This window comes from Mesoplodon densirostris, chromosome 1 (genome assembly GCF_025265405.1).
Source record: "Mesoplodon densirostris isolate mMesDen1 chromosome 1, mMesDen1 primary haplotype, whole genome shotgun sequence".
Taxonomy (NCBI): Eukaryota; Metazoa; Chordata; class Mammalia; order Artiodactyla; family Ziphiidae; genus Mesoplodon; species Mesoplodon densirostris.
Genome location: NC_082661.1, coordinates 179,260,751 through 179,282,920, shown reverse-complemented (window position 1 = coordinate 179,282,920; position 22,170 = coordinate 179,260,751). Strand labels below are relative to the sequence as shown.

Here is a 22,170-nt window from a genome sequence, read left to right as displayed (position 1 = left end):
CTGGCCTCTGCCAGTCCCCCACTGCCTGCCCCACCCCTATGGCTGGTGTGCTGCTTGCAGTGTACGGTGGGTGCATGTGTCTCCAGGAAAAAGGGAGTGCCTCGATGGCCTGGCAAAGCTTCAGGAAATTCACACTCAAGAGCACAGCCTTTCTCCTTGAAAGCCGTTGGGTACCAGGAGGAAAGCCTAGAAGGAAGGGAAGCTTTCCCTCCCCCAACCCCCATCCCCCAGGACCTCTGCGTGCAGGACCGCACCCTTTCCCTTAGACCTGGCCTGTTTCAGGGGATGCCCCAGCTAAAGGCAAAGGCACAGCCCAGGCACAACAGGGACAGCTGGGGCCTCAGGATTCACATCCCTCTCATCACCTGGGCCCTTATCTGCCCCTCCTCTCCTCCCTTAGCCTGCTTCAGGCCATTTTGTCATTCAGCTTCTACCCAAGGGAAGGTGGCAAGGGGAAGACAGCTAAAGATTTGGTGTGGCAACTTTTGTGGCTCCAGCTGAAAAGTTCATTGAGATGTGAGCACATTACAACCCCAGGGTCCTCAATTTATATTATTACCTATGAGAACCACCAGCCTTCAGGCTATGGAGAGTGGGGCTTCTCATGCTGACCAGGCAGGGGCCTTCTTGATACTGGACGCTCTGACTCAAAGTGAAGTCTTTGTGGCATAGAAGGCGGACCTGGGTGCTGGACTGCTGCAGTGAGGGGTCGTCCACAGTCTCGGAGCCCCTTCCTTACTGCAGTGAGAGCAGGGCTCAGGGACTTGTGCCATAAGGGAGAAAAAGTGTTCTTCAGGAAGAAGCTAGTTAGGGAGGGGTACTCGTTTACTAGGGCCACCCTAACACAGGACCACAAACTGTGTGGCTTCTACTACAGAAATTTATTGTCCCACAGTTCTGAGGACAGAAGTCTGAGATCAAGGTGTCGACAGGGTTAGTTCCTTCTGCGGGGTGTGAAGAAAAATCTGTTCCGTGCTTCTCTTTTAGTTTCTGGTAGTTTGCTGGCATTCTTGATGTACCTTGGCTTGTAGAAGCATCACCCCAATCTCTGCCTTCATCTTCACATGGTGTTCTCCTGATATGCATGTCTGTGTCCAAATTTCCCCTTTTTATAAGGACACCAATCATATTGGATGAGGGACCCACCTCATAACTTAGCTAATTACATCTCCAATGGCCCAATTTCCAAATAAGGTCACATTCTGAGATACTTGGAGTTAGGACTTCAACATATGAATTTTCATGGGACACAATTCAACCCATAATAGGAGGCAAACTTCTCAAAATATTCCTCCAAAGGAGAAGTTCTGGTTCGATGGTTTTTGTCCTCCCTAGAGGTAGGAAGGAGGTAGACAGAAAGCTCTCCCTAGAGACCAGGGGTATCTAATTGCTAGACATTACAAACATAAAAAAGAGCCAAGCGGTTTAAAAAAGCCTTTCCCAAATACTGACATTCTGAACTGCTCGCCTGTCCCCAGGAGACCCCCGAAAGTGACTAAATGCTCCTGGCCCCTCTCCCTGCGTAAGTGCTGAGGGCCCCGCCCACACAGGACTGGGAGGATAACGAAACCAGTGTGAAGTGTCCCAAGGAAGGAGTCAGGTCCCTGATGGGGTCCAGCAGGAAGTGGAGTCCTTCCGAGAAGAGCCCATGCAGGGGCAGAGAGACGAGAGAGGAAAGCCAAGGCCCGACGCTGGAGGGCTGGTGCCTTCGCCAACATCCTGGAGAAACAGTTCCTAACCCAAACTGTCTGCATTTCCTCCGCAGGGTGAGAAGGGGGCTGCGGGGCCCCCTGGGCTACTCGGCCTCCTAGGGCAGAAGGTGAGTAGCAACCAGCTCTGAATGGTGGGTTCTGTGTGAAGGCCCCAGTGTCCATCCCCACCCACATTCCTAGCCCTGCACTTTCACACGGGCCCCAGCACTGGAGGCGTCCCTCCCAGATTGGGGGAAAGCAGCTGGAACACAGCCAGATTGTGCTTTGGGGGACAGAGGCATGGGGTTCCACATGGGAGGCCCTGATTGGCCAAAAAAATTGCCCAAATTCAAAGAATTTAGTGGCTATGACCTGGTCTGATTTCTTTGCACCACCATATGTGAGCTCCGTAAGATATTCCACTTAAAAAAAAAAAAGACTTGGGTCAAATAAGTTTGGGGAAAGCTATATAAAACAGGTCCCTCAGAACTCTACTCAATACTCTGTAATGGCCTATATGGGAAAAGAATCTAAAAAAAGATTAGACATATGTATACGTATAACTGATTTACTTTGCTGTATACCTGAAACTAACACAACATTGTAAATCAACTATACTCCAGTAGAAATTTAAATAAATAAAACAGGCTCCTCAGAGAGTCATGGGCACCTTGGCCTAAGAGGCTCCTAGCACCCTGCAGTGAAAGAGCCTGCGAAGCTTCATTTCACTTTGCCTTTCCAACATTGTTTGGCCACCAGACCCCTTTTTTTTATGTTTTGAATACTCCCAACCTGCGGAAGGAGTGTTCCAGGGAACACACTTTGAGAAACACTGCTCTAGATCCTGGTCCTGATGGGTGTCTTGTTCTAGCTCTACACCCATTCTCCTTCAGTAACCAGCTCCATTCTCTCCTCAAACCCCACAGCCAGGTTTCTGAAGGCCTCTGGTCCCCAGCCATCCTGGAGCCCACAGTCCCTTAATGTCCCCCAACATTCAGCATAGACTGAGAGGCAGTCTGCTGCCTTCACTCCTTCGAATTGTGAGGGGAGAAAAGACAGGGATCAACCACCTCCTTACAGAGTCAGTGATGGTACCTCTACCTTCCACCCCCAGGGAGAAAAAGGTGATGCTGGCAACTCCATTGGAGGGGGCAGAGGGGAGCCTGGGCCCCCAGGGCCAAAGGTGAGTCTTTCCCTGGGATCAGTGCTCAAGGCAGATGTTTGCCTCTGGCCTTTATCCTTAGTCCATTTGGGGGACTCCGTGTCCTGGGCACCTTGCCTTCTCTCCTGCTCTGTGTGGTTTTTCCAGTGGATTCTAGAAAGGTCATTTGGACCAAGCTTCTGCTTCCAAGCATCTCTAGGGCAGATGGATGGTCCCATTGATTCAAATGGCTATGATGTAACTGAGTCAAGAACCAATGGCTACAAGGTCTTAGGACAACCAGAAAGGCCCCTAGCTTAGGATCTAAATCAGGGGCAGGTCAGGGATCAGCTGGGCCCACCTGGTGTGGCACAGTGGGGGCAGGTAAGGTTGCAGCAGTGGGACAGCTACAAATGGGGCTGCCCACACTTTGCTTGCAGAGGGTGCAAGCTGCAGTGGTAAGACTTGAGTTCTGCAAAGCAGATGCCTCCTGCATTGCTCGGTTTATTTTAACAGCACAGGGAAATAAGGGGGTCTCTTGCTTAGCTTATAAGGAAAGGATTAATTACTCTGCATGCTTTGAGGAAATACCCTCATTCATTCCACCGACGTTTATCAAGGGCCTGCTATGGGCTGTGAAGCTGCCGAGAACCTGCCCTTGGCTTGCCCACCATCTAGCAGGAGAAGCAAACCCACAATTCACAGGAATATAGCGTAGGGAGCCACAGGGAACCCCACAGACAGGCAAGATGAAGTGGCAGGGAGGGTCTCGGGCTCAGTGCCACGTTCCCACGTGACTGTGGTGAGAATAGAGCTTCCCTGGTACGAGCACCCAGGCTCCAGGGCATGCCCGGTGCTGAGTCTGTCCCGCTGACCCTGAAGGGCGTGAATACCAGGCACGTCTTAGGTCTCGATTTGGGGTTGGGGAAATCTGGTCACTCTTGTCCCTGTATCCTAGGACAAAAGGAAGGGAAAGCTAGAAGACTGTCCCCAGACTCATGTCCTCTTTCCAGGACCAGGCAAAATCTTGAATAAATGAAGTATTTGGAGTGGGCCACCTCCTACCTCTCCCTGCTCCTCCTGTCCTAGGCCTCCTGGGCACCCCGTCCCCACGTGCCCAGGCCCCTCCTGCTCCCCTCTGTCCCCCAGGCAGGACCTGATGAGGTGTGTAAGAGTTCCAGGCTCCAAAATGACCTGCCTCCTGCCCCTGGAGGCTGGTGGCAGTCCACAGTTAGGGGCCTCGACAGAACTGGGCACGCGTGTGTTAACCGAGACCTGAGGAGGGCCTGGCAGCGCAGAGCCCAGGGGAGGAAGGGAGTAGTCAGGGAGGGCTGCTAGGAGGAGGTGAGACCTGGGTGGGGCCCAAGGGTGGGAAGGAGTCAGACAGGTGGAATGGGGTGAGTTAGTAGAAGCCAGCAGGGAAAGAGACAGAGACCCAGAGACACTTACTAGAACATCAATATCAAGACCGTCTTTTGCCCCTGAAGCAGCAGTCCCAGCTGCCGTGTGCCCTCACCCATCTCTCTCCTCTTGCCCAGGGGGAAGCTGGAGCTGATGGCCAGGCGGGCGCCCCAGGACGGCCAGGAGACAAGGTACAGGAGCCCCCAGATCTAAGAGCTGCAGGATGAGGGTCAGCTTGGGAGTTCAGAGAGAGAGACAGAGTCTTGGCCGTCCTGCCGCTGGGCCTCCAGGCACAGGGCTGACGGCCATGACTCGTGCCTACCATCTCTCCTGGTCGCCTCGGGCTTTGGAGGACTTCCACTGAGACGGCGGCCAGGCAAAGGCAGGCCCAGGGATGGGACGCTGGGGCTGGGGCTGACCCGGAGCCCCTGCTTCTGCTAGCTCCCACACCCCTGGTAAAGACGGGGCCCCACTTCCCTCCAGCTACTCCCTGTGGATGGGTCAGCCTGGTGCTGCTGTGTCCTTCGCAGGTGCCCTGTGACTGAAAGGCTGTGGGCTTGGGGAGGTGCAGGGCAGGTTACCTGGAGGCGAGGCTCCATGAGCTGGCCAACAGCAGGGTCGGCAGCAGTTGAGTTCTATTAAAGGGTTTGTATTCCCTGTATTTTTACTTTCTGTCTTGATTTTCTGAAATGTGTTCAGTGTTCACGTTATCCCAGAGCAATTGGAACTATGGTTTGCTTTTCACAATTTACACCACATTTCATTTATTCCCCACAGTTCTGCCCTGTTTCCAACAGGAACAAATCCCCCCATCCCGACCTGCTCCAGGAGGCTGGGTGTTCTAATGCCTCGCCCTGGCCCCCGTGTTTCCTCCCATAGTTTGGGTCTTTCACCAGCAGACAGGAACTGCCTGGGCTGTCCACGGCAATTGTCAACCACCCAGGCAATTGGCAAAAACTTTCTGAGCCCTTGCTCCTTGAGCAGGATAGAAATAAAGAGGGGCAGAGGGTCTGGTCCCTGCTTCTGAGGAGGTGGCTTACTTAGGAGACCGGGGGGAGGTGGCCAGACGGACATGGGTGCAATCACCAACAACCAACATGGGACAGAAAGAAGATCTTCCAGCAAGAAGCTGGAGGGAGCTGGGAGGGAGAGGGGCTTGCTGGCCGGTGGAGGTGCTTCCCAAGGGGTGGAGCCTGCACGGGATGTACAGGGAGCCCTGCGCCTCTCAGCCTGAGCTAAGCTGAGCCTCCTGGCCCCCTCTGAGTTCCCTAACACACGGCCCATCTGGGGACACCAGATTCTGTGTACCCGACTTTGTGCCCATTTCACTCCAATTTTGTCGTGCAACAGGGGCAGCCTGGAGCAGCTGGAGAACAGGGACCCGCTGGCCCCAAGGTACGTGCATCTCTCACCCAGAGTCATAGCACCACATCTCACCTCCCTGGGGTCACAGGGTGAAGTGGCTTGTCCCCGGGGCCTTGCAGGGGTGGGGGGGACAGGGAACAGCATTCTGGCCCCAGATAGGAGGTCTGACATTGCAGCCACGATTGCGCTCAGTCTCCCCCAGGTCTGTCTAGTCCAGAGTTCTCACACGGAGTCTTCTCTTTGGTTCTGGAGCCCCTGGGCATCCTCTGAGAGTGTTTGGAGCCCCCAGTAGCCGCCCCAGCTGCTCTGCATCCCCTGTGCAGCCAGTGATGGTAGAGAGCTTGTCCTGAGGTCCCCGCTGGCCCAGGCCCTGGGTGCAGGTCTCCTTTGTCTCGTAGGGCTCCAAGGGCGAACCCGGGAAAGGAGAGATGGTGGACTACAATGGAAACATCAACGAGGCTCTCCAGGTGAGCGGGGCTTACCCAGAGACGAGAGATCTGGAGGTGCTCATGGGCCTCCGGGCTGTGTGATGACAGAGCTGAGCGTTCCAACACCCTGACTCATGTCCCTGAGGCCAGGCCGCTGGACAGAGCTTCCGGGGATTCATCCCCTTGCCTTCTCTCCTTCGGCCTCCTCCATGCAGCCCCCATGCACACGGCCCCCTCATTTGAAATCCAGATGGCCTGGCTTTGGGTCTGGGCCCTGCTGGCCAGGTATCCTGGCTCTGGGTCACTGAGAGCCATAACTGGGGCATCCTGGTGCCTGCGGGGTGCTGGCCCACTTGGGGTTCTAGGACCCCATTTCTCCAGCACACACCCTCCCCCTTCACATGGTAGAATCTGTCTTCCTGGAACACATCTACCTTTGTGTCAATGTAATCATATTTCAGGTTCATAAGGTACCCTCGTTTAAAAGCGGGGCTTATCAACCTGGGCGCCGCTGACGTTTGGGGCTGGGTAATGTTGGTTGTGGGGAAGCCTGTCCTGTATGCTGGAGGATGTTCAACAGCGTGCCTGGTCTCTACCCACTAGATGCCAATAGATGCCTCCCCACTCCCAGCTATGACAACCAAAATATGCCTCTGCACGTTGCCAGATATCTCTAGGGAGACAAAATCACCCCAGATTGAGAACCGCTCCTTTAAAGGAATCTTTGTACCTATGTGAATCCATTTACAAGCTGTACAGTTATTTTTTTTAATGCCAAGAGTTGTCCCTCTAATTTATTTTTCCAGTGGTGCCGTGTTTTGTTCTATTGTGTCTGTCTGTTTAAAGGGAGGTACATCAGAGCCTTAAATCTGGGTTCTAGGAGAAGAGGAAAGATCAAGGAAGGGTCCCAGTGAATGATTAGAAAGAATGGGAGGGACTTCCCTGATAGTCCGGTGGTTAAGACTCCGCCCTTCCACTGCAGGGGGCATGCATTCGACCCCCGGTCAGGGACCTAAGATCCCCCATGCTGCGAGGCCAAAAAAAAACAAACAAAAGGAACAGGAGATGCTGCTTCCCTCCCTCTCTTGTAAAGAGAAAATTTGCAGTCCATTTTAGGGCATGTAGGAATCTGTTGTAGGATAGCATCTGGTGCTCGTGGGGTGCTCCCTGTCCAGTGACTACAAGCCTCTGGGAGGGGAGAGGTGAGGGTGGGGTGGGGCTGGAAGGCACAGGCCCCCCAAGAGGGTCTACCTCTACTGTGCTCCTTCAAGGGGCCCAGCGCCCACGTTTCCAGGACTGGGCCGAGGGGACCCTCCATGTGGCTCTTATTTGCTCTTCAACTGATCGCATGGTGTTGGTTTTTAGGAGATCCGGACACTGGCCTTGATGGTGAGTCCTCCTTCCTGATTTCCCCGGGCACTGGGCTGAGGGCTGGTGGAGGGCAGCCTGGAAGCCAGGACTGGAGGTCTCGCCTCCAGAAGGTTAGGGTTGACCCTGCAGTGCCGGGGCAGGGGCTGACCTGAGCCTGAGCAGGGTCATGGCTGTCGTCTGGAGTAGCTCTTCACCGACCCAGTGGTGCACTCCTGTCACAGGACAAATACTGGTTCTCATTGCAGCTGTGTCAAGGAAATAGTGGTATAGAGGAGGATGTTTTTATGTTCTCCTTTTACCCAATCTTTTGCTAATGAATAAAGTGCATTATCCTGAAAAAATCAGTAGCGACCCTCTACCTTTCCCTCTTTCCTAGAAATCAATTTCATTCTCTGCATCTGGAAAACCAGTGAATTCCAAGCCTGGATTTTGCACGTGTGCCTACCAGTGCCAGGCTTTCAGTCAATATTTGTAGCTAAAATGATTACCACCAGGTTTAACTTCCAAGGCAGAGAAGAGAGGGGAGATCACAACGTTCTCAAACTAACTCACATTTTATGTCATTTAATATTTTTAGTGGCCATGTGGGCCACAGAACACACTTAGGGATGATGCAAAGCCAGAATTCAGCACCAGTCTTACAGTGCCCCAATCCCAGAAATTGGTATTAACCGCATGATTCTGGAATCAGTGAGCTTCATTTGGAAACATTAAAATAGATTATTTGAAATAGCTCTTTGAAGCAAAACTTTCTGAAACTTTTTTTTTAATTTTAAAAATCAACCTTGAATTAACCATTTACATACAATAAAATGCACCCATTTTAGGTGTAGAATTTGCTGAGTTTTGACAAATATATATACTCATGTACCCACCACCCCAATCACTTCAGAAAGTTCCTTCATGCATCTCAGGAGTCAGTCCCACACTTATGCCCGACCCTGAGCCACCACTGATCTGCTTCCTCTCACCATACCTTAGATTTGTCTTTAGTTCTAGAGTTTCTTATGAATGGAATCACGCAGTATGTAGGTGTCTGCATCTGGCTTCTTTTGCTCTGCATAATGTATCAGGGTTTCTTCCTTCCATGGCATGGCCTGTGCAGTGCTCGGTTCTTTTTTCACTGCTGCGTAGTATTCCGTTGTATGAATGTGCCAGATGTTCAGCTGTTGATGGACATTTGGGTTGCTTCCTGGAGACATTTTTAAGTCACTGTCGGGGAAGGTCAGATTTATCTTCTTGGAGCCCAAGGAGCCCCCAGGGTGTAGACGGACAGGGAGGGAGAGGCTGATAAGCGTGGCCCTAGGGTCCCCGTCCCCCACTTTAATCCAGACACACTCAGTGCTTATCTGCCTTACACTGTGGGGTCTCCATATTTCCTTTGCAAACAAAAGTGTTCCTGCCCCTGATGAAATGTTTAGAAATGACCAGTCTCTATAAACCAGCCTCCACATACACTTCTCTGGAGACAGGCCACCCCTCCTCAGTTGGAAAGTTCTCCCACGTGTCTTTCTTTCCTTTCCTAGGGACCCCCTGGTCTTCCTGGGCAGATTGGCCCACCCGGAGCTCCAGGGATCCCAGGCCAGAAGGTAACACTTGACAAGGCGGGTGCAAACCCTGCAGAAGCCCTGCGTGTGTTCTCTGAGCGCGGGACCCCATGGCTGCCCCTCATCTGTGTCCTTCTCATGTTCCCAGAGCCACCACCTCACTCCAGCCTTCAATTCTCCCCAATGCTCCAAGGCACCACCTGCCCACCGACATCACGGCCGCTTCACTCCCCCCATCCTCAGCTCTGCCTTTCTTCCCTCGCTGTCTGTCTCGGGCTCCTGTAATTCACAGACCCCTCTGGTGTGGTGGGGCCCGGTCTAGACGAGCCCCCGCCCCAGCCAGAGCCACAGCAGGGACCCAACCCGCCACCAGGGCACGTGGCGCTTGAGCCCTCCCCAATCTCACCCCTCCCTCGATTCCTGCCTTTGCTCCCTTTTATCCTCTGCCCCCGACCCCTGTGATTTTTCCCAGAAGGCCAACACATTTGCCCCTCTGTCCTCTGCTCATGAGGTCCTCTGCCCTGAAGTCCCTTCCGGTTTTCCCTACCTTTCAAAGTCTTTGTATTCCAAGCCCAACTTGAAGGCCACCTCCTCCCTGAAGCCTTCCCTGATCTATCAGGAGGAATTCACTGCTCTTTCCTCTCGGCTTGCCTTGGTGATGCAGGCTGGTTGTTTACCTGGCCTCAAAGAAGAGGCCACACCTCCTTTATCGCCCTCCCTGACTTAAAGAAGGGACTCGGGTTGATGTGAAGTGAAGGGAGCTCCCCATGTGGGGGCCAGGACTGGAAGGCTGAGTTTGGGGGGAGGGAGAACACGGAGGCAAGCACCCCTCCCGTGGAGCGCCTGTCAGAGGTGCAAGGTTGTGGCTAAAACGTGGACTGGGATCCAGTCTTCACTAACTCCAGGCCTTGGGCTCACAACTCTGCACTGGGGTCCTCACCTCCAAAACAGAGTCAGTGAAAGTACATACCTTCTGTGTGAGTGCTGAGGATACCTGACATAGGAAGTGCTGTATAAATAACAGTTATTGTTCTTCTCTGGTCTGAGAGTGACCTTTAGTTGTTCTGGCTACAGGGGGAGATTGGACTGCCCGGCCCTCCCGGACACGATGGGGAAAAGGTAAGCACACTCCCAGACAAACCTCTGAAGATAATCTTTGCCCTGGTAGGTGAGGGTACAGAAGGCTCTGGAAGGGAGCCTTGTGGGGAAGGGAGAGGGGAGGGGAGGCCCGCCTCTGGAAGCCCAGCCGAGCCCCACTGCTGGCCCCAGGAGGAGCCAGGCCGACCCACGCTGGGATGGGCTGCGGCCCCTCAGGTTCCCACCGGGAGCTGGACAGGCTGTCTGGCTGGTCCAGTCAAGCGCCAAAGAGCCGAGTCCGCTGTACCCTCCCCCTCCCCCCGCCAGTCTTTCTTGTTCTTGCCCCTCGTTTCTCCATCAGTGTATCTAATACGTGTTGTTGATCTTTTCTCGAGGGACCTCGAGGCAAACCAGGAGATGTGGGCCCTCCTGGTCCCCAAGGTCCCCCAGGAAAGGCTGGGCCTGCAGGACTGAAGGGAGAAGATGGCCTTCCGGGGAACCCAGGAGAGAAGGGGGAGAAAGGGGAGATGGGGCAGCCAGGCCCACCGGTGAGTGCTGGGGCCCACCCAGCATGATGTGGCTGTGCGCTGTGACAGCTGCAGCTGGAAACCAGAGTCGGGAGCTGGGGACAGGGCGCTCACCCGTTTTCCCTTCAAGCTTTACTTTATAAAGGCCAGTTTCCCGCCTCAAGAGACCTGGGTCTTGTTCTGTCATCTCCTATCTGTGTCCACGGGAAAGTCACTGAGCCTGACAGAGCCTCGGTTTTCTCATCTCTAAAATGGGGATGATTGGAAATTCCCTGGTGGCCTAGTGGTTAGGATTCCAGACTTCCACTGCCATGGCCCAGGTTCAATCCCTGGTCAGGGAGCTGAGATCCCACAAGCTGCGTGGTCAAGGGAGGGGGAAACAAAAAAAGAGATTTCTTAGCTACAACACCAAATGCATAATTCATTAAGGAAAAAAATTGATAAATTTGACTTAACACAAAAGAATAAAATTAAAATGGGGGTGATAATGCCTTCCCTGGATACCTCGCTGAGTTGTTGGGAGTGTAAAACTGCCTCTTGGGACAACATACCTATATCCAGGAGAGTATAGGGACAGCCCTAGACCCAGGAGAGGTACAAACAAGGGACCTTAGCCCAGGCCAGCTAGGCCTCTGGCTTGACTTGGGAGCCTTCTCTGGGCTTCATGGTTTCCAGGCAGCACCCTAAACACCTGCCCTTGGAAGAAGGTGGCCCCACGTGCATGCCACAGCAGGTCCCAGACTTCAGTGTGATGACCTTGCCCTTGACTAACAGAGATCTTTTTCGATCTGTAGGGTCTAGATGGCCCAACTGGGGAGAAAGGAGAACCAGGTGACCAAGGGAGACCTGGAGTGACCGGATTGCCTGGCCCAATCGGGCTCCCAGGATTCACGGTAAGGCGAGGGGGCCGAGCATCAGGGTGGTCAGCAGGCCTCTGCTGATGAGGGCAAGCAAGCGGGGTGCCCTCACTGAGGTCACCTGCCTGGCGGGTGCCTGGTGCTGTGATGAGCTGCACTGACCGCCAGCCTGCCTGCTCAGCCTGGGGATGGGAGCGTCCTCTGGATGAGCAGCTACTCCCTGAGGGGCAGTTGGGTGTCAACAGGGGTTCCAGCACCCTCCGCTCACAGCATGGTGGCCTCCATCTCCAGGGGCCAGCATAGTTCCAAGGTGCTAGAATCTTGGACTCAGAATTCTCCTCTTAGAAGTGGAAAGAACCTCAGAGGTCAACCAGTCCCACCTCTGACCCAGTGCAGGATACCTCGAAGGCCACTGACTGTGGCTGCCCCACTCAGCTGGGACAGGCAGGCAGCTGGTAGCCTCCTGACACGTCCCCTCCAAACTGGAGGGAATGCTTCCGATGTGGTGTGAGGTACCCTCATCAACCACCCCCCACCCCCATGGCCCTGGCTCCGCTTCTAGAGCCGTATTCACTTTCTGTAGCTGCGTAACAAGTCACCACAAATTCAATGGCTTAAAACAACACACACGTATTATGGCACAGCTTCCATGGGTCAGGGGTCCAGGCCCGTCACAGCTAGGGCCTCTGCCCAGTCAGGGTGCCATCCAGCTGCAGCCCCATCTAGAGCTGGGGTCCTCTTCCAAGCTCGCTGCTACTGGCATAATTTCCAGTTCCTTCTATAGTAGCAATGAGTCCCTCAGCTCCTAGAGGCCACCTACAGTTCCCGGCCACTCGGCCTTCCCCATAGTAGGCAGATCATATTATAGCAGCTTGCTTCTTCAAGACCAAGGCCAGCAGGCGTCTCTCAGTGCATCCTAGCAAGACAGGTGTGTGAGTGTGTGTGTGTGTGTGTGTAACATACTTGTAACACAGTCTTAACCTATCATTTGTATAACATGTATACTTTGTAACGTCAGCTTGTAACATAATCACAAGAGCGACATCCCATCATCTTTGCCAATAGGCCATATTCTACTGGTTAGAAACAAGTCCCAGATCCATCCTAGAGCCTCTGCCCTGCAGGATCCATACAGAATATCAGCCTCTCCCACGTGCTAGAACCTCAAATTCAGGAAGTCAGTGATCACAAGTCCAGTGCCCTGGCCTTCATCCTTCAGGCAATGCTACCTCTGCAGCCTCCCAGGTGGTCCTTGCTGATATCTAGGCCTAGTCTAATGTTGGTCAGTTTTGTCACAGATTTGAGGGTGTCTGTCCCAAGATCACCCAAATGCTGGCATCCACGCCATGTTGTTTTGTGCCCACAGGGAGAGAAAGGAGAACCCGGGGAGAAGGGTGACCCAGGAGTGGAGGTAGGTTGTGCCTGCTCTGCGGCTTGTGTCACAGGGATTATTTGACAGGGACCTTGTCACACCACTGTCTCTCCAGTGTGCACATCACTTCCGTGCTCTAGAAAGAAACTCACAACTGCCTGGCACAGGAAGAGTGCAGGAAGCTGAACATTTCCTGAGCACCTCAGGGGTCAGCAAGGACCCACAGGTCTGCTCCACGGTCTTCCCATTCATCAAGTCCCTCAGCGGTATTCACACAGCACCTGCCATGTTCCATTCCAGTGCTAGAGCCTGGAGACAGGAAAACAAGACCATCCCTGTGCAGCAAACAGTCCCCAGCCGTGGACACTAGAATGGCAGCAGCTCAGGGAGTCGGGCAAGCACCCCAGAAGATGGGTCATTGGAGCAGGGTCTTGAAGACTCTGTAGGAGTTTACCTAGAAGCTCCAGAGGTAGGGTTTCCAGAGACAGGCATTATTCTTTTAAGAAGTGTGGTGGTTAAGGGAAAAGGGGAGAACAGTGGAGTGAGAGGTAGTCAGGATGGAAGCCAGCTTCTCATAACAGGGGAGGGAATCAGGCTCAGGGTAAGAGCCAGGAGAGCAACAGTGGTCAAGGGTATATGAGGGAGAGGCCATTTGGTGGAAGGGCCTGGGCCACCCAGACACTACCGCAGAGAGAGACCACCAAACCCTCAGTCACCCTTCAGTGTCACCAAGCCCCATCTGCATTTAGTAACACAGACCTGATTATATAATATGTATGTTATTTATTTGGATAGGCTCCTAAAGAAATGCTCTGAAATTCAGGAAAAGCAAAATATGCAAAAATGTTCCTTCCAGATGTATTTAAACTAAAAATTGGGAACAGGCTGCATTTCTAACAAGAAGGAAATGATTAAGTAACTTACCACAAAATACTAATGGTAATAATAGTCCCCATGCTGGAGAGCTTTCCTTATGCCAAGCCCTGCTCCAAGCCCTGGCTAGGTAGGAACTCATTTTTATTCCGGTCAACGAATAACACATCAACATTGAAACGAGGCTTGTGGAGAACATACAAAAAATGGAAAAATGGGTTTTGTGTTAAGTGAAAAAGAGAAGAGAACCAAATTTTATATATATATGTGATATCATCATAAGTATAGACATACATTCAAATACATTTTATGCATCAAAAAAGAGTAGTAGAAGGAAATAAAGCAAAATATTAGCATTACTCCGAGATATTTATTCTTTTTTCTTCTTTCAGTTCTCTTTAATTTACTAATATGTTAATAAATTTGTATTCCTTTAAATTTTTTTATTTTTTAAATTATCATATAGTAAAATGATTATACGGTAAAATTGACTTTTTGACAGTTCTATGAATTTTAATACATGCATAGATTTATATAACCTCTACCCCAATCAAGATATATGAATTACTTGTTTATAATAAGAAAAAAAGCAGTAAACTTTTTTTTTTAAGAAGGTAGGGTTTCCAAAGATTGAGTTCCCTGCAAGGAGACAATAGTGTTATGGGGTTAAAAAGTCCACATGTCCAAGCGACAGCAGGGATTCCCTGTCTGCCCAGTGCAGAGGCTCCCTTTATAGTCACCTGGCAGAGGGTCCCCATGCTGCCCACACTCCAGGGGATTCTGTCCCTGGGAAGGTGAGGTGCCCAAGGAGAGTCCAGAAGCTGGTGGGGAGACCTGTTCAGAAAAGAGCAGGCAGGTCTCCTTCCTGCCTCTTGGGTGGCTGACTGTGGAGAAATGGATGTCCATCTTCACCAGAGACAGAATCTACCCTGCACAGCATCCTCCATAGAGAGGAAGACCGCCCCGTGTTCCTTCGTGTTCTCTGTCCAGTCCGAATCTCTTTGACTTTAACCTGCCCTCAAGAGAAACAGAGACCCACAGTCCCCATCCTGTCTGTTACAAACCTGGGGAGCTTGAGGAATGTTCTTCAGAAGCATCTCAGTCTCCCCCCATTCCAGACAACCAGTCTCTCTTCCTTTAAGTTAAAGGTCTCAGACCCAAATGCCAACCAGGACCAGGCATGCAACAAATGAATGCAAGAAGTCTGGGTTAAAAATAATAGGGGGTGGTGAGGACTGAGGTAAACCGAAGAACTCAAGCCCCACCCGGAAGGGAAAGCTCTCATTGAGCTCCAGGCGACTGTAGCCATGCAAGAACAAGAGCCTGAGGCGGCCAGATTTTCTGGTTTTTCAGAAACATCCAGAAGAATAGACATTTTGAGGATATTTCATGGCAATGTTTGTTTGTTTTTTCAAAACACTGTGCAGGCTAATGAGTTGCTATGAGTTTCTGACCTGTTCTAGGCCTTTGGGAGACTGTGTGCTGGTAGTTCTGTCCTTCGGCCTTGCAGTCCCTAGCCGGACCCCAGGCTATGGCAGAAGGCAGGAGCCCTTAGAGTATAACAGGGGGTGGGCTAACTGTCTCCCTTTGGCTTCTAGGTTCCTGGGCCACCAGGGCCAGAGGGACCTCCCGGACCTCCGGTAAGTTTGGAGGGCTTGTCTGTGTCTCAGTCCACTGTGATTAGGTCCCTAACATCCCCTCCCCATGGCGGTCACTGGGCTTAACCTCAACCTTAGGTCACTATCACCTCCTGCTTCCACGGTGGGATTTTCACATCCACAAGCCCCTCCCTGCTCCTCTTCCCTCCCACCTTAAACAGGCATCGTCTCTGTGACACCAAGGAGCCTGGGCATTGCCCGGTTTCCCGGAAGCAGTTGACTGGCATGGCAGCCCCAAGGTCTGGTCCCAGGGTCTGGTCCCTCCCTGCAGGAGTAGGAGTCATTCTGTCACTCGGTTCTGCCCTTTGCCATCAGACATCTGCTCCTCTCCCTCTTTTATTCCTGCTAACCAGCCAGCAAGAAGACCAGGATTAAAATAGAAAGTGACCCATTTAAAAGCAGCCCCACTGGATTGGCCTTTCTATGGTTACAGATGATAAGGCACCTTTAAAGGGACCCCTATGCATTGGGCCTCGAGGGTCCCCAAGCATCCTAAACCAACAGATGCTGGTCCTTGCCTCTGCCGAGTTTATAGAGTCCCCGTGGTGATGGGCCACCCATTGTCATTGGTACAAGTAGTAGTAGTAGTAGTAGTAGTAGTAATAATGACAGTAGCCAAGGTATATTGAAACTTACTATGTGCCAGATGCTACTCTAAGCACTTTGCACATATTATTTAATTTTTGCTGTGTTCCCTCTGAATTTTGCCTTCATGAGACTCTGAATCTTCTCTCATGAGTCAGCTGTGTGGGCCACAGAGAGATTCTCAGTCCCTGGCTGGGGAAGCCTGGCTCAGACCCCACCCCAGGAAGTCCTAAGCTGGACCCCCCTTAGCATTCCCTTCTACCTCTCCGGGGCAGGGGCCCCAGGCCAGGCTCTGTACCCTAAGCCCTTGCTTTTTTGTGGTCCAACTTGTGGACAAGGAAATCGACTTAACTAGAGGTGCTTTGTTTTGATTCCAAACGCAGGGGCTCCAAGGCGTTCCTGGACCAAAGGTAAGAAGAGATCACGTGACAGGTGCTGGGTGAAGGGGGTGGGGGAAGGCGCTGTGTCAGTGAAGGCAGAAAAGAGAGAAAATGCTTCAGAGACAGGGGACCCAGCTGACCCCTTCCCTAAATGAAATCATGTGACACTTCAGCCAATGGGGCACCATTAGGACAGAATAAAGTCCTATGGTCCCGTTAACATCCATCATTGACACTGGGCAGGCTTTGGATTCAGGATTTTCCCATCCATCAATCAACCCTACAGAGTGACAGGTTAGATTCTTAACCAGTGATGAAATCCGTTTTCCATGTAACCTGCCCCAGACCCTCCACTCACCCTGAAGTATAGGTGGCAGACACAGGGTGGCACAGCAAGGGACCCCTTCCCAGGACCAAGCCCACTGGACTCTGGCCTGGGACTCTCCCAGCTCCCACCCCCAGCATTTCAAATGGATAAGAGGGGCTGGAGGCTGCTGGCATGACAACAGCCCTTGTCTCCTACACTGGCATTCTCCAGGGGACTGTTAGGCAGTTTCCTCTCCTGGTTAGTGTGGGAGCCTCAGAGCTCCAGTGGTGGCATTTCAGGCATTCGCCATCCAGTATCTGCAGGGTCCCAGTTTTTCTGCTATGCAAATGGTCATCTATGCCAAAGCCTGACCTGGAACTGACCTATGGGTTTATCCCTACTCCTGCCATCCCTTTTCCCTTTGGGGACCGCAGAGTTACCACAGAGATACTCTGTAGTAACTGACTGTAACTGAGGTAGAGCCGGGCTAAGAATTCAGCAATTCTTGGGGTCCCCGGCCTGCCACCCCTGGGTCAGCCACCTCTACCTGCTCCCTCCTCTATCTACCATCCCTCCCCACCACCCATCCCCATCTGCAGGACCCCAGAATGCAAGAATGAGTCGTCTGGGCCATGCCCTTCTGTGATCTCGCCCATCTCCCTTTCCTTCAGGGGGAAGCAGGGCTAGATGGAGCAAAAGGAGAGAAGGGCGTCCAGGGAGAAAAAGGAGACCGAGGCCCTCTGGGATTACCCGTAAGTATCGTGGACCCGGCAAACCGGTGTGAGGGGCCTGGCCGGGCGGTCCTGAGGAGGTGCTGGGCAGGGCCCTGGGAGAAGGCCACTGGAAAACTCGAGGTTCTAGAGTTCTGAGCATTCCAGAGCTCCATGGGGTTCTGCTTTCCCACCTGGACAAGACCGTAGGCTCTAACTCTCTTACCGAGGGCCTCCTCTGGGCTGGCCCTGGCCTAGGTTCTGGAGGAATGTGAATCTGAATACGACAAAGCCCCCCACCCCAAGGAGGACCCAGCTGGGAGCCAGAAGGGGCCCAAGAACAGATCTCTGCTCTCAGCTAAAGGCCCCAGGTCAGGGCGGGGGCTGCTCAGAAGGCGTCTGCATCTCCGGATGTCGGGCCTGGACTGGGCGAATTCCTTTGCCCCAAGCTCCAGTGACTGATGGTCTCATCACTGTCTCACCTGTCTCCAGGTGAGCGCATCCCTCCACCCATCCCAGAGCCCTGGACTCCAACCTCCCTCACACCCCAGTGAGGTTGGCACTCTTTTCTTGTTTGTTTTTCAAGATCTGGAAGGGACTTTAGGGTTCCCTATAATCATTTTATTGGTGGGTCCAGAGAAAAAAGTGAGTCACTTGTCACATATGAAGTCGATGGCCTGGCTACACCAGAGGCTGCTCCTTCACTGAGGCCACAGCCTTGCAAAGGGCTCTTTCCAGCCACTGAGGCTTCCTCTGTGCTGGGCACAAGGCCAGTTCCCACCCCCAGGAAGCTGTAAAAAGCAGAGGAATGATGGGAAGCCCAGATGCCCCAGCTTGGCAGGGTTTGAAGGTCTGGTTAATGTAATCACAGCAACCAAACAGCAAGAACAAAAGGTATGATTACACCTCATTAGTGCATCAAATGTGGGAATATTTAAGGAGCGGATTTGCTTGACAGACTACAGTAAACTGATGACTTTAGCAGACACTTTCCCATGTCTTAAGCTGTGTCCAAAATGACTAAGTACTCTTTACTATTAAAGCACCTTCCTGCCCACCCCCACTCAACCACAAACCTCTCCTTGTTCACCTTCATGGCTCCAATAACCCTAGTGAACATTGGGGAATTCAGTCAGGGGTTGAAATGAAGACCATACAGGTAATATAAACAAAGAAAGCGCCAGACGAAAGAAAAAGTACCCAGTCTATCTTTGATTTTTCTACTTTTGATAGAGACATGGGTACAGAGAAGTGCTTTGGCTAGTTTAAGAAAACAACAGAGCAAGCAGTGTTCATAAAGGGCAACTAACGTGGACGTCAGAGGGACAATAAGGAGTGGTGGGGACTGTGGTAACAGCCCTACTCAGTTCAGCTGACTGTTGCTTTTGGGGAATGAGGGTCCAGGATTTCTGCATATTCTAATTTTTCTAAGGAAGCTACACATCTGGCATTTGATGGGATATCTCCTCATTTTCTAATATTAAATCAAAATTATCTGCAATACTGCAACCCATACAAAATACGTCAGTGGCCCACGTATGGCCCCAAAAACTCCAGTTCATGCCCTCTGCGCCAGGCCTCTCAAGATAACTCAGTATTAACGCTGCACAGACAAAGTATATGGATGTTTAGCTAAAGTTCTGTTTTTAGGCTTCCCCTCAGTGTTTTACTTCATAGAGCAGCAGCCTGTGTTTCCAGGCACATCCTATTGCGTTCCTCTTATTTGCCCTACAGATGTGGTTCTCAGTGCTGGCTGCACATTGGAATCCCCTGGAGCTTTCCAAGTATGCTATATTCTGTTTGAATTGGGCTGGGGTAGGGCCCAGGCATCTGTATTATTTAACATCACCCCAGGAGATTCTGACATTGTAGCTGGGTTTGAGAACCACAGCTCTCTAGGCCATAAGCAAGATTGGTCCCCGAATTACGTGGTCCTAAGACTGAGAAGCGAGGCCCTGTAGGATCCTGCTACCCAACACCCTTCCCCCAGGAGGAAGCAGCTCCCTGCCCTCCCTTACCTGGGGGTATTCCCCCACCTTTAAAATCCTGAGGCCTAGGCTCGTTCCTGAGGCTCAGTTGGAAGCAGATTTCAAGAATTCAGTCCTTATTGGCCTAGAGTGTCCCAGTTGCTCTCTCCCTGCTTTGTCTTATTGGCATCATCAGATAATTGTACCCCTGTTCTCCTAGGTGGGTTGTAGGGCAGCATCATAGCCCAGCATTGGAACAAGAACGCTAATTCCCACTGTATATATCACTTAATGCTGCACAGTGAGTGGGTCTTAACAGCATCCCACCTGCCAGACAGTTTATTCCAAGGGATACATGGCCTTAGACCTCTGTCCCAGTCAGCTGCCCCTAAAGGCTTTTTCTATAAAAGAGGCCTTGTCTGGGATAATATGAATGGACTGAGTTTGTGTTAAGCTTTGCAAACTGTAAAATGCCAGAGAAATGTCAGGCATCATTAGTATTGTCATTCAAGGCCCCAACTCCTCCCACCTAGCTGAAGTTGAAGTAGGCCAGCTTCTACCCAGATTTCAAAGCTGGATGCTGTAATTCAATGCTGAGCCTCCTGGGGTCCCCCAGTGTGGCCTCGCCTCAACAGGTATGCAAAAAAGGCTGGGAAGACCACCCTCACCTGGGCCCCACCTGCCATGTAGGCGTGTCTTCCCCAAGTAAGACTGGTTCCGGGAAGGATGCACTAGCTCTGGTTCCAGACACCTCTCCATGAATTTACTTTCTATATCTCTTTCCCTGGAACACTGCAATCCCTTGGAAGAGAGGTTTCTGAGAGAGGATGAAAGGAGAGAGGGGAGCAGGGGGCACAGAGGATCGGAACGGCCACCTGCACTGATCTCCACCCAGCTTGCTCAGCAGTTGGCCACACTGCACTCAAGTGTCTCCATGTTTTTGTTGGTTTTCATGTGAATACATTACCTGTCCTCCCAAGCTTATTTCTCCCATTTTGTTTAATTACCAGCATTTATGTCTGTCCAGAGTCACTGCTTCACTCACCTCTTCCCTCCCTGGTCCCTTTTTCTCCCTCCCATTCCTCCCTTCCCCTTCTTTTGGTCACACTGTTCCCTTTGTCCAGGGAGCTTCAGGTTTGGACGGCAGGCCTGGGCCACCGGTGAGTGTCACTTCTCCATTACCCCTCAACCCCACCCCCCCACCCCACCCCTGGCCTGTAATCCCTTTCGTCTGTCCTGCTGTGGCCTCATTTTTTCAGTGAGGCATGCCTTATCCCACCACCAACACCAGAAAGTGCCATCTGTGCTCAGTTCAGAAGTGCTTATTCAGGCCTCTTGACCAAAGACAGCTGGCCTTCACCTAAATTTCCCTGCCCGTAGAATGCACCCAGGGTCCTCAAATCTGAATTTCCAGAACACTGGCTGTGGGGTGGGAGGCTGCTCCAGCAGCAAAGACTCTGTTCCTATAGGGGTGCTGACTTCAGCCTGGGACCCCGGCCCTAGGGGTTTGGGCCGTGACTCATCCCCACCAAACACAACAGTGTCTGTATGTGCCCGTCATGCTGTGTTGTCTTCATGCTGTGAGCTCTGTCCATCTCCTGTCTGCCCACAAGGGCTTTCTAGTCCTGTGCAGCCACCAGTCTGGTGTGTACATGGGTGGGGACCACACTGATGGGTGAGGGCAGGTGTAGCACTTAGGAGCACACAGGCGAGTCCCAGCTCAGTGTTCTGACGGCATGTCACAACCACACCTTGCACTTCCTGTGGCAGCACAGCTGCCCCCCACCACAGTCCCTTTCTTTCCATCCTCCTCGCACCTAGCACACCTTTCCCAGGTGGCCAGTCTGGGCTAGGGGCATTATCTGTGGCTGGAATCAGAGAGACCGTGACTTTCCTCTCAACTAGTTATTTCATTCATACTGGACGGAGGGGAGCAGTGCACATTCATATATTCTGTCCCCTTTGGACCTGAAGGGTTTTTTTCTTAAAACATCAATAACACAACCTTAAAGGAAAAGGCTGGGAAGAGTGATCCTGCCCTGCCAGGACATTTACTGGACACTTCCTAGGTGTCAGGCCCAGCACCAAATGTGTGACATGTATTCATCCATTCTAACCTGGCCGCAACCTAGGAAGCAGACACTCATGCTATTATTCCCATTTTACAGGTGGGAAAACTGATCCCTAGAGAAACCAAGAAACTTCTCCAATATCACAGTTATAGGCCTTTGAGGCAGGACTTGAAGCTGGCCAGTGACTCCAGAGTGCTATTCTGACAGTCTGTCACAGATGTCCACAGCTTTCCTTCTTCCCTCAAAGGAGCCACCGAGAACATCTTATCCTCTTTTTTATTTTCATGTAAAGTAAATCAGCCTTTCCCCACCTTGCTCCTGCCCTGCCTATCGCAGCGACATTCGGAGCACCACCGGGAACCGCCCACAGGCCCAGGCCCAGGCCCAGTCCTCACGTCCTGAGCAAGAACTATACTCACCGAGGCTGAGCGATAGGAAGCTTGGAAATCTAGTCGGGCCGTGAATTAGGCACCTGGAGAAGGTGTTTAATTATGCCTCAGCAAGCCCTGCTGTGTCTCTCATCAACACAGCTCTGGGCTGCAGCCCCGAGTCAGGAGTGCTTAGGACCCACCTCCCTGCCAGGCCAGTGTCAGCAGACATCCGAAGCGTACTAATCCACTCTCCAATCCAGCCTGTTCCCTAGGGCCTGGGATGGGGACAGAAGGCCTGGCCGGAGGCTGAAGGCCAGGGCCAGGGCCCACAGTGGGGGCGGGGGGCGTGGGCGGTGGCTGAATGACCCTCCCACGCCTGCCTCTGTGTGTGCGTCTGCATCGGTCTCTGTGGCATGAAGACCCTCCCGCTGCATGTGGAGCTGCATCAGCAAAGGGGTGCCAGCCCCCGA

The 22,170-nt window shown here is 52.2% G+C and overlaps 1 protein-coding gene across 1 annotated transcript in view; it reads left to right on the top strand.

Moving 5' to 3' along the window:
* The window catches only part of COL13A1 (collagen type XIII alpha 1 chain), a 148,498-nt gene that overhangs the window by 112,263 nt on the left and 14,065 nt on the right, over positions 1-22,170 (top strand). The window contains 14 exon segments of the mRNA XM_060092192.1: positions 1,766-1,819; positions 2,806-2,874; positions 4,371-4,424; positions 5,584-5,628; positions 5,997-6,065; positions 7,392-7,415; positions 8,924-8,986; positions 10,019-10,063; positions 10,417-10,569; positions 12,772-12,816; positions 15,249-15,290; positions 16,277-16,303; positions 17,252-17,332; positions 20,382-20,417. Coding sequence (XP_059948175.1) covers positions 1,766-1,819; positions 2,806-2,874; positions 4,371-4,424; positions 5,584-5,628; positions 5,997-6,065; positions 7,392-7,415; positions 8,924-8,986; positions 10,019-10,063; positions 10,417-10,569; positions 12,772-12,816; positions 15,249-15,290; positions 16,277-16,303; positions 17,252-17,332; positions 20,382-20,417 — 807 coding nt within the window.